The sequence below is a fragment of the Herpailurus yagouaroundi genome, unplaced genomic scaffold (genome assembly GCF_014898765.1).
Source record: "Herpailurus yagouaroundi ecotype Mexico unplaced genomic scaffold, PumYag 29, whole genome shotgun sequence".
Lineage (NCBI taxonomy): Eukaryota > Metazoa > Chordata > Mammalia > Carnivora > Felidae > Herpailurus > Herpailurus yagouaroundi.
Window position 1 is genome coordinate 83,234,756 of NW_024412377.1, and position 12,376 is coordinate 83,247,131.

Consider the following 12,376-nt stretch of genomic DNA (forward strand, 5'->3'; position numbering starts at 1 on the left):
GAAAAGTTCAGTACAGAAGGGTAGGCTCTGACCCTCGTAGTCTTATTCTTCAGAAGTAACCTATATGGTTAAATTATTGTAAAACTATCCAGAAGTAGTCTCTGCATATGTATGCATGCACCCAAACATACTTTACCTTTTTATACAAATGGGAACTATATGATGTACTATAGTTAGATTTTTTTTTTTTTACCTAATACATTTTTTAAATCTCTCCATATAATTTTACCTCATCTTTTAGATTTCACTCATTTAGGTGTGCATCAATTTATTAAGCCATTTCCCTCTTTTTTCTTAAGTTTTTTTGTTTTTGTTTTTGTTTTGAGAGAGAGGTAGAGAGAGGTGAGAGAGTATCCCTGCCCTGTCAGTGCAGACCCCAATATGGGGCTCAAATTCACACCGTGAGATCAGGACCTGAGCCAAAGTCGAGTCAGATGTTTAACCGACTGAGCCACCCAGGCACCCCAAGCCAGTTCCTTCTTGATGAACGTTATATTCTTTGCAGTCTCTCTGCCTTTACTTCACACATGCATGCATATGTACATTCTTCCTTCATTATGAGAGTTTATCTACAAGATGATTTCTTAGAAGTTGTACACTTAGCTGTTGAAAAATTGTTCTCCAGCAATGCTAAAACTGTCTTCTTTCCCAGAGGCAGTATAGAACAATGCATGCTGTATGTGCCTTCCTACATGGATGTTGTTAAACCCTCACTTGTAACTTCCAGTCAAACCTGTTGTCCAGCACAATGATTGCATTTATCCAGGCAATGGAAATAAAGATGTAGTCTAGTCTCACAACCTTGAGATCATGACCTGAGCTGATATCAAGAGTCCAACGCTTAACCAACTGAGCCACCCAGGCACCCCCCAAGTTAGATGTAAATTTAAGAGAGAGGAAAAAAGAGATGTGCTTTGGGATCTAAGGCCAGGCTGACTCCGATCATTTCCAGCTTACTCTTGTACTCCCAGGATGACTCTGCCATTGATTAGAAGCTGGGGGAGTATTTCACATTTGAAATTTTTTGAAAATGCTGTAGACCTTAGATTGGCATAACCCCTACACTAGGTGTGAACTTTCTTGAAGCTGTCTGAACCATGCAAGAGCCTCTCTAAATTGCTGTTGGGAGGATTAGTGATATAAAGCAATAAATAACAGAGCGTCCTAACTCAAAAGTTTCTTTCTTTGTTTTTTACAGTTTATTCATTTTGAGAGAGAGAGAGAGAGAGAGAGAAAAGGGCAGGGGCAGAGAGAGAGGGAGAGAGAGAATCCCAAGCAGGCTCTGTCAGCACAGAGCCCAATGCAGGGCTCGAACCGACAAACTGCGAGATCATGACCTGAGCCAAAACTAAGAGTCAGATGCTCATCTGCCTGAGCCACCCAGGCACCCCAAAAGTTTCTTTCTTCCTACATTCCTCATAGAATAACTGAACATAACAACAGGAATCTTGGGAGGTTATTTGTATATTTCAGATGAGAGATAAAAAGAAACTGAACCCAGTCTTTCACAGTAAGAATTGAAAGGGGAGGATACATTTAAGAAAGATTTAAACAGATAGTGTTAACAGGATTTGGTGTTGAGGATGTTTTTTCCTTGCAACTATACTTAAGACATTTTGAAATGACCAGAATCTCTTTGAAATAAAAGACAGTTTGGCACAGATGTTTAATTTCTTACTATACTTTTTAGCCATTAAAATAGTTTTATGAATCCTTTTCTCAACCTTTTAGAAAGTACTATCCCAAAATACGTTTGTTTCAGGAAAATAAGCTTTTTTTTATGGCTGGCTTATAGTTTAATTACTAATTTTTATATATCAGTCCTCTTCCCTATTAATTACTTATTAATTCCTAGGAATTTTACTAATCTAGTTAGATAAATTGGACTTAGCTAAAAACTGGAAAACTGTTTATCTCATAACTATTTGTGCTTTTAAACATGTGATAGATTGAAAAAGTCTTTTCTTTAGACTGAATTTATGTTGTGGGTAAACAGTATAAACGAGCATTAAAAACATAAAATGAATTTTTTTAATGTTTAGATTTCTCTTACTGTAAAAATCTTAATCTCTACCATGACACCTCTACTCTGATTTTAAAAATAAAAATAGAAATTCTAGCTTTCCATGAAAGCATACCAAAATGTTTTCTACAACCTTTACATCAAAAACATTGTCATAATTTTCCCCAATGGAACATACTTTTTTTTTCCTTTGAATTATTATGTGGTTGAATAATAAAAACTCTGTGTTTTAAATCTTGAAAGAACTTTTACAATAAAGTTTCTAGATTTTATGTCATAAATATTCTCTTCTCTTTTTCTCAGTTCCTCTCCCTATCCTCACCTATACCAGCCTGATATTAATAGGCTCTTACACTTTTGTTATTCAATGCTGTCTAACTGTAAGACATCTCAGTCCTTTTTTGGAAGTAAGATACACACCTACATGCATACATAAATATAGTTGTGACCATAAAAATAAACTATTTTTCCTTATCCAAATAAACATTGTTTTTAAGTGACATGGCAATGAAGTTAGATGATCACTAAATTCTCAGGGGTCAGATGTCAGGGAATTCTAAGAACAGTGATCCCCTTAGTTTTCTTTTTTCTTTAAAAAATTTTTTTTTAATGTTTATTTAATTTTGAGAGAGAGAAAGATAGAGTGCAAGCAGGGGAGAGGCAGAGAGAGAGGGAGACACAGAATCCGAAGCAGGCTCCAGGTTCTGAGCTGTCAGCACAGAGCCTGACGTGGGACTCGAACTCATGAACCACAAGATCATGACCTGAGCTGAAGGCAGTCACTTAAGCGACTGAGCCACCCAGGTGCCCCCCCATTAATTTTCTTAAAGCATCAATATCCTTGCATATAATTTCCTTTTCTATAAGTTTTCTATACCTTTCAAGGCACATTTAGCAGCTGCCTCCTGTGTAGTCCCTTAGCACTGTACACACCTCTTATCAAGTCTTACTGTAATGAAGTTATTTATTTACAGGTCTGTCTCTCTCATTAGACAGAATTCCTTTAGAGATGGGACCCTGTCTTATTCACATTTGGATCCCAAGTATATATCACAGTGCCTGCCACATATTCAGCATTCACTTAATGTTGATCGAACATGTCTTCATTCAATAAGTAATTTTTACACTCAGGGTACCCAGGGGTGAATGTTGAATAAGAAAACCACCACAGATATCTTCTAAAAAAGAATATTGCATATTGCATTTTAAAAATGGTTTGTAAATCTGATTTACACGCAGCCTGTCAGTAATGTATGCACTCATACACGTCATTAACTTGGATAATTCAGAGTCATTATAATTAAGTACATTGGGTTCAAATTTATTAAGAAATGTTGAGACATATGAAAAGGCATTAATGATAAACATTCATACACTCATCATCCAGCTTAAGGAATAAAACAATACCAGGACTGCAAAGGCTCACTATATGCCTTTCTCCAGTATCATCCACTTTCTCATCTCCACCCCGGATTTGGTGATGGTGATCGCTCCAGCACATTTCCTTCCACTTCGACTACCTATGCTTATAATCCCTTATAATAAGGTGTACTGATACATGGCAGATTTTCAAACTGTTGTGTGGATAGTATCGTACTGTGTGTATTTATTTGTACCTTTTCCTCTCAACAGTGTATTTGTAAGATTCATCCATGTTGATAGCTACATTTCTACTTTTATTTTCATGGCTCTCTTCCACTCGGTGAATTAACTATTTAATAATTTAATAATTTTCTTGTTGATAGACATTTAAGATGGTTTCAGTGGATAAGGCTAAAAAAATGCTTTTAAAAGAAGTTCTAATGAAAAAAAAAAAAAGTTCTTGCTAATGATCCCAGGGTCATGGGATTGAGCCCCACTGGGCATGGAACCTGCTTGAGATTCTATCTCCTTCTTCCTCTGCCCCTCCCCCACTAGTGTGCCTATGCTCGCGCGCTCTCTCTCTCTCTCTCTCTCTCTCTCTCATGTTCTCTTGCTCTCTCAAAAAAAAAGTCCTTGCTAAGCCAACTAATGGTGTAAATTTGGGAATTTAAACTATTTAGGGAAGAGATTCTACATCTGTTTTTAGACTGTTTACATTTTTGGGCTAATGTCTAGGATCTAACATAAAAGTGTTAATTGGATTTCTATTTGTTGAATTATCTTGGTAGTTTTTTTTATGACTGACCTTTCTTCTAAAGAAAATTTGAATCATCTTACAGTTAATCAGAAAACACTTAAACCTGAATAAAGACAAGTATCTTGTTATTTCAAAAATCCTAGACTAGGGTCTTGCATCATCTACCTCTGAAGTTATATAGACCTCCTCCCATCCAAGATTATGATCCCCATCAGCAATATTACTACTACACATATATGAAAATACTTTTAGGGGTGCCTGGGTGGCTCAGTCGGTTAAGCGGCCGACTTCAGCTCAGGTCATGATCTCGCAGTCCGTGAGTTCTAGCCACGCGTCGGACTCTGTGCTGACAGCTCAGAGCCTGGAGCCTGCTTCAGATTCTGTGTCTCCCTCTCTCTGACACTCCCCTGTTCATGTTCTGTCTCTCCCTGTCTCAAAAATAAATAAACGTTAAAAAAAAATTAAAAAAAAATAAAAAGAAAATAATTTTACATTTTAGGTAATTTTGAATTAATTTTGACCTCAATAAAAATTACGTATCAAGCTTTCACCTTAAATTTTGAAAATAATACCTTTGTATACTAATCGGGCAATAAATCTCTACACTTCCAACTATTGGGTTTTTTTTTTTTTTTTAACGTTTATTTATTTTTGAGACAGAGACAGAGCATGAACAGGAGAGGGGCAGAGAGAGAGGGAGACACAGAATCGGAAGCAGGCTCCAGGCTCTGAGCCATCAGCCCAGAGCCCGACGCGGGGCTTGAACTTACCGACCGCAAGATCGTGACCTGAGCTGAAGTCGGATGCTTAACCGACTGCGCCACCCAGGCGCCCCTATTGTTTTGTTTTTTTAAAGCAAGATGTTTAGACAGTGGTGAATGGCAGAATGGCAAGATGTTTAGCCAACTAAAAACAAAATCAGAAGTTCTGACATTGAAAATTTTGTGACACAGCAAAGGAAACAATCAACAAAACTAAAAGGCAACCAACGGAATGGGAAAAGATATTTGCAAATGACATATCGGACAAAGGGCTAGTATACAAAATCTATAAACAGGTCACCAAACTCCACACCTGAAAAACAAATAATCCAGTGAAGAAATGGGCAGAAAACATGAATAGACACTTCTCTAAAGAAGACATCTGGATGGCCAACAGCCACATGAAAAGATGCTCCACGTCGCTCCTCATCAGGGAAATACAAATCAAAACCACACTCAGATATCACCTCACACCAGAGTGGCCAAAACAAACAAATCAGGAGACTATAGATGCTGGCGAGGATGTGGAGAAACGGGAACCCTCTTGCACTGTTGGTGGGAATGCAAACTGGTGCAGCCGCTCTGGAAAACATTGTGGAGGTTCCTCAAAAAATGAAAAATAGACCTACCCTATGACCCAGCCGTAGCACTGCTAGGAATTTACCCACAGGATACAGGAGTGCTGATGCATAGGGGCACTTGGACCCCAATGCTTATAGCAGCACTCTCAGTAATAGCCAAATTGTGGAAAGAGCCTAAGTGTCCATCAACTGATGAATGGATAAAGAAATTGTGGTTTATATACACAATGGAGTACTACGTGGCAATGAGAAAGAATGAAATATGGCCCTTTGTAGCAACGTGGATGGAACTGGAGAGTGGGATGCTAAGTGAAATAAGCCATACAGAGAAAGACAGATACCATATGGTTTCACTCTTATTTGGATCCTGAGAAACTTAACAGAAACCCATGGGGGAAGGGAAGGAGAAAAAAAAAAAAAGAGGTTAGAGTGGGAGAGAGCCAAAGCAGAAGAGACTCTTAAAAACTGAGAACAAACTGAGGGTTGATGGGGGATGGGAGGGAGGGGAGGATGGGTGATGGGTATTGAAGAGGGTATTTTTTGGGATGAGCACTGGGTGTTGTATGGAAACCAATGTGACAATAAGTTTCATAATAAATAAATAAATAAATAAATAAATAAATATTTTTTTAAAAATTTATGACAAAAACTTTTTAAGTTTATTTATTTTGAGAGAGAGACCAAGAGTGTGGGTGGGGGAGAGGGAGAAAGAGAATCCCAACAGTGAGGAGCCTGAGTTGGGGCTCATTCTCATGGAGCGTGAGACCATAACCTGAGCTGAAGTCAAGAGTCAGACACTTAACCGAATAAGCCACTCAGGCACCCCAAAAATACGTGATTTTAAAAGCCAGCTCAACTGTCTTAGTTTGTATCAGTGAGGGAGGTGGTCTGAAATGCAACTAACTGCTCAGTCCCTTTATCAGTGTTTGGATAAATTACTAAAATATCTAGCCTTCAGAAGGCTTTACCCTATTTATAGATTGTGGTTATTGGCCTCTACCCAGATTCAGATGTTAGAGATTAGCCTAAAAGCTGAGTCTTGATTGAAACAGATTTAGGCAGACTCAGCACTGAGCCTTTCCAATTCACTTTGCTATCATCTATTAGGTTTCATTGAGTGAGACACATGAGGATGCTATAATAAAAACCTTTGTTAAAGGGTCCCTAGAGTTAAGGTGTATGCTTCAGGTATCATGTTTCTCATCCATAGATGTGCTTACATAAGTTAAAAACATATCTGCCAATATTAAGGCTGACTTAGAACTGGTATTCCTGAATAGAATTGTCCCATCAGGAAATTGCATGGCCTGTGGCCTAAGGAGGTATTCTTTTTCTTGTTTTCATGAAAAAGCTCTTTGAGTCTCAGAATGTTATTTGTTTCATGGTAATTCAGTTTTGAATTCACTCAGGCTCAGAAGTCTCCTGAAAAGCTTTCCTTAAATTGACAGTGTGTTTTATAGGCAACCCACACCTGATGATTTTTGAAGAGCCATTCATATGACATCAGTTTTAATAATCAGTTTGGTTTCCGAAGCTTAAATAATTTTGTCGCATGGTATCTATAATTAATAGCAATGATATTTTCAAAACAGTAATAACCTTTTTAGTAACAGATCTTTCTTAATACTATTAAGAGGGAAATGCATAGCTGTCAATTTTGGGTGAGGGCGGTCAGCTTCAAAAGAATTTTTCTGTTAGCTTTCTTGCAGTTTAGATATGCTGCCATCAGGTGGTAGTAATATGTCATATCCATGTGGCTCCACAGATGACATTCTGCTTAAGGTCATCAGTTTATACCACGAAGATTTATAATCATGAATCCACAGATTTTATATGAAAATTAAAATAACATAGTATATCCATTTAGTGTTAGAACTAAGGGTACTCTGTATATTATTTTTTAAGCAGATATGTATTGAAAGATTCAATTGGACAAGTTTTTCTGTTTTTAGTTTATTTTTTGGTAAATGAGTATTATATACTTCCTAAAACTTTAGAAAATTATAGAAAAGTAAAATGTAAAAGATCAATTTCATTACCCAAAGATAATTGCTATTAACCATTTGTTTTGTTTCATTTCCTTCCAGTCTTTTTTTTTTTTTTTTTTTTTTTTAATACAGTGTTTAGTATGTTTTTGTTTTCGTTTTTTGGAGTGGAGTTCCAGGGCAGGAAAAGATAGTTGGCTGTAATAACAGTGTGTATACAGCATGTATCTATGTTTTACAACTTTTAAAATTACAAGGTTTTTGTAATTGCTTTGTGACATTTTAATATCCCATTGATTGAAGTTTTCCATAATTTGTATAGTCATTCACCTATTAGTAGACTATGTTTATGATCATTAGTCAACATGAGTATCTTATCTCTGCATTACATCTACTGCTTATCAAGAGGACCATCATTTCATTGTAGCCATGCTTGATTTTTGTTTTAACACAGAATGATTTCTGATTCATCTCAGAGTATCTAGATATCTTATATCTTGTATTTCCTCCACTGTGTGTGATAGGAAATTGCCAGAAAATCTGAGCATTCAGTTTTCAATTATGAATGAAAATATGTAGTCTCTTTGTTATTGTTTCCTATCGTAAGAATGCTTTATAATTTTGTAAACCATATTCAACCAGGTACCACGTATAAACATCTCAGGTCCTGTGATATTATGACATGGAGCCATTACTTGTTTCCTACCAAAATAACCTTTTCTTTTCTTTTTTATAGCATAGAACATTGCATTAAAGAAATACAATCTGAAGTTAACAAGCAGTGTCCAGATGTGCAGCTGCAAACGACAACTGACTGTTTTGAGTGGCTAGATAACTATAATTATAATTCATCCAAGTCACCTTCCATTCCCCGTGGAGATTTGATAAAATTCCTCACAACACTGGTAAAAAAACAAACAAAAAAAAATCCTTTGTTTTATAGTGAGGTGGGGTGGGTGAACAGGAATATAATTCATTCAGCTTCTTATATGCAAATATTTTAGTGACCTTGTTATCCTACCATATCTGGGGTTTGGGGTTTTGTTTGGTTTCTGTATCCCCAGTGGAGTACAGTGAGCTGTTTGTTTTTTACCTTTTACAATGATTTGTATCAATAGAATGAAGTTTTATATAAATGGAGATTAAACATTATAATTCCAAAATGTGTAGATTGATACGTACCACACATTCGTCTACCAGAAAAGTTCATATTTATTATGTTTTATGTCCTTCACAACCACTCATCTTCTCTGTGCTTATTATTAAGCATAATGAGATCACCGTTGATTGTATCTTTTAAGTTGCCTTGTCTATCATTCCGTGTATTCCCAAACTGCAGGCATACCCAGTTTTTTCAAGCAAGGCAGTAATTTCTACAAGACCACTGTTAATTGATGGGGAAATACTACATTGGTCATTCTTTGATACTGACCACTCACTATGTTAGGATGTGTTTGTAGCCATGGAGTAAGAACACTTACTTTATTACCCCTATATCTACAAGGAGTAGCTTGCAACAACAGTTTCCCAAAGAAACAGCATGATTGTTAGAAAGCAGTATGTCTGTGGCTATGGTTTTAATTTTCTTTAGGGGGAAAAAAGGCACTGTTTTCGTGTAAACATCAAACATTGACTAAGGCAGATGTGGAAAATATCTTGAGGTTGTAGATGGCTTAGGATGACAGAATCAGATGAAAAGTTTTTGGCTATTGTTATTATTGCAGATGTCTCTTTAATGTTTACAAAGTAATAGGAGGAAGAGAAAGGAAGACTATGTGCCCTGAAGCCTATTCTTTTAAGAAAATCCCCTCACCCATTATCTCTTGAAGGTTCAGGCTTGAAGAATAAATATGGACATAGTTATTCCTTTAATTTCTATTAAGAGCCATGTGTATTGAATTTCATTAATATTGATGTAATAATGCTTTCTCATTTAATTAAAAGCAAAAGCTTTTAATTATCTTTTAATCTGTCACACATAAGTCATTCTGTATTCACTGCAGGGCAAAGGCCGCTTTAGTTTTGCTCAAATTCATTAAACTGATAGGGTTGTTCCAGACCTAGGTTTTTTTTTTTTTTTTTTTAAATAATTGATCGTGTTATTTTGAGGAAAGAACCACATTATTAAACAGATTCGGGTTGAAACGACCTTATTATAAAGTTTTTACATGCTAAAGCTGTCAATCTTAACAGCCATTTTTCATAGCTTTCTTTTTTTTAATAGACATTTTTTAATTTATTATCTAAGTACTTAAATAAGAAACAGAGGTTCTCATTATGACAATTATACTGAAGTTATTCTCAAACTTAAGTAGTCATACTATACACGTGTCCTGAACCTATTATTCTTTAAATATTGTTTGATCAAATATTTACAGATTTAGACTGATTAAAAGAAACCCAAGATAGAGGCACTAACATGACTTGTTTGTTTCATAGAATTTACCATTTTTTTTCTAGAAGTATCAAAAGCACTAAATAGAGAGGGATGAGAGAGAGAGAGAAGCTTCAGAAAGATCAGTGCACTTTGTGGCTCTCTGGAGTGTAGTAGAAAGAACATAGATAGGGAGAATGAAGCCACGGATTCGTTCTTGGTCTTGTGCTTTACTGTGTGTGACATTTGGAAAGTACCTTAAACATGTTGCATGTTAGTGTCCTTATCTGCAAACTAGGTTTCTAAATATCTGTATCACAGAATTTTTATTGTGAATAAGCCAAAGACTTGATAGATAAGTGCTTTTTATATAATAAAATACTATCTATCTATCTATCTATCTATCTATCTATCTATATTACATATGGAACATTAAATTGGATAGAGCACTGCTTAGAATGGCTTCAGAGCAAATTCCTGGAATTCGCATGACTTCTGCATAATTCTGAATCATACATAATACCTGTGGTATCTCTGTCAATAGGAAATTTCAAAGCCAGCCTTATTTAATGCCACTTGAATTTTGCTTCCAGTTTTCTTAGAATCAGCTTGTTACTACTCAGAGAATATAAACTAATTTCAGTGCTACCTGAAAGAGACAAAATTAGGAAATTCAGCATGTAAGGAGAATGTGTGCATGTAATACAAGGTCTAAAAAGAAAGTAACTTTTTATTCCTTTACTATTCATAATTATACCTATCATTGTTTTCTGGCAACACAGAAGGCATAAAGGAATAATTTTGTATCATCTTTTGGGGAATGATTCTGAGAGTATTTTTTCCCCATATTGAGTTACTTATCTTTTTGGAGAGAACTGAAATATTCTCAGATTAATTTCCAAAGTAAAATATTTCTTAACATGGCTCTCGAAAAGGGACTTAAATGAAAGTTAATGTCTTTATATTATATTTTATTTCTCAGGATGGCAGGTATTAGTAACCTCTGGGCACAGACTATATTTAAAGGTCTCCATTTTGTATGTTCATTTGGGGTTCTATAATAATAGATATGCTTATTCAGGCATGAAAATTTTCTACCAGGAATCACTTAGGGACATAATCTTGAGTTTATTTTGTCAGAGGAATACATTTCAATCAACGTTTTGCTATAGGTTTTTATTTAGAATTTTCAAGCTGCAGCTCAGATTATATTGGGGATAGGTAACAATGAGGGCTGAAAACTATATTATGTTTGGAAGGCTAACTGAAAATATAGATCATCACCTGAGCATGCATAATTTAACGGATCATAAAGCTAACCTTCTAAAATACCTGAATTGATTAAATTCCAAATGCAAAAAACACAAAACAACAACAACAAAAAAAAACCCTTGAAGACCATTTGAGTATTGATTCTAAATTGAAATGAATTAGTATGAAATTGTGTGACTATAGAAATCATTTTTACTATTACTCTTACAGCTAATCACATTTCTCATGTTATAATTTACTTTTATTAGCAAGATTCGTTGAAAAGTGAACTAAATCAAGAAGAAGTGATACTGGATTTACTTTGGGATCTCTCCTGCCAGAGCAGCGTTTCGTTCCCGGCAACTCTCAGTGGAGTATCTTTCCATTTCCTCTCTCGGACTTCTCTTCATTCTGTGGAAGATGATTCCTCCATGGATGTACAGTCTATCTGGGATAACATAAGACTACATCTTCGACGCTTCTTAGTGAACAAATTACAAACCCATAATGAAATCATCAATTCCCAGCACAAAAGTTGGTTGAAAAAGCAGTGCATACAACAACTGTTGTTTCTTTATCCAGAATCAGAAGTTATAATCAAGTACCAAAGCATACAGAATAAACTGTTGGCTGAGCTCCTGCAGAACTGTTTTCCTGCTTATAGCAGAGAATTGAATTTAGACATAATGGCTCATGGATACCAAAGTACTATGCTTAGGTTATACTCAATGATAAAAGAAGATTTTAACACCCTACACGAAATTTTAGCTCCCACCTCAACGTTGAAATTCATTAAAGAAACTTACCTGGATACTGTTGCAGAAGAAATGGCAAAGTTTCTTGAAAATTTTTGTGAGCTGCAGTTCAAAGAAAGTGCTATCCGTGTGATTAAAACAAGCAAGAGCTCCAGCAGGCATAGAGGATCAGTGCATGCTTTGGGTTAGTGATTTTTTAAATTTGTTCGGTTTGACTTAAGCCTTCTGATACCTTTAATTTTCTAACATTTTTCTATTTGGTGAAACTTACTGCAAACTTAAAACTAAATCAGAAAATAAATATTATGAAATTTTTCAGTGCACATTTCTCTTCTGCATTTCTTTTTCTATAGGTGTAGTCCTAGACGTGCTTTTCTTCCTGTTCTTTAAATTGTTAAAGATATTGAAAATGTAAGTCAAAAATGTTGCCAGTAAGAGTTTTGGTTTTTTTGATTGCATAAATTACTGGGTGAAACTGTTTATATATATATATATATATATATATATATATATATATATATATATAT

General features: G+C 35.4%; 1 protein-coding gene across 4 annotated transcripts in view; it reads left to right on the forward strand.

Moving 5' to 3' along the window:
- The window catches only part of KIAA0825 (KIAA0825 ortholog), a 391,857-nt gene that overhangs the window by 53,950 nt on the left and 325,531 nt on the right, over positions 1-12,376 (forward strand). For 3 of the 4 annotated variants that reach the window (XM_040448484.1, XM_040448497.1, XM_040448491.1), the window contains 2 exons: positions 8,206-8,374; positions 11,364-12,033. In XM_040448484.1, the coding sequence (XP_040304418.1) occupies positions 8,206-8,374; positions 11,364-12,033 (839 nt within the window). Of the gene's footprint in view, positions 1-8,205; positions 8,375-11,363; positions 12,173-12,376 lie in introns of those variants that run through there. The other variant, XM_040448501.1, reaches the window with a different exon arrangement.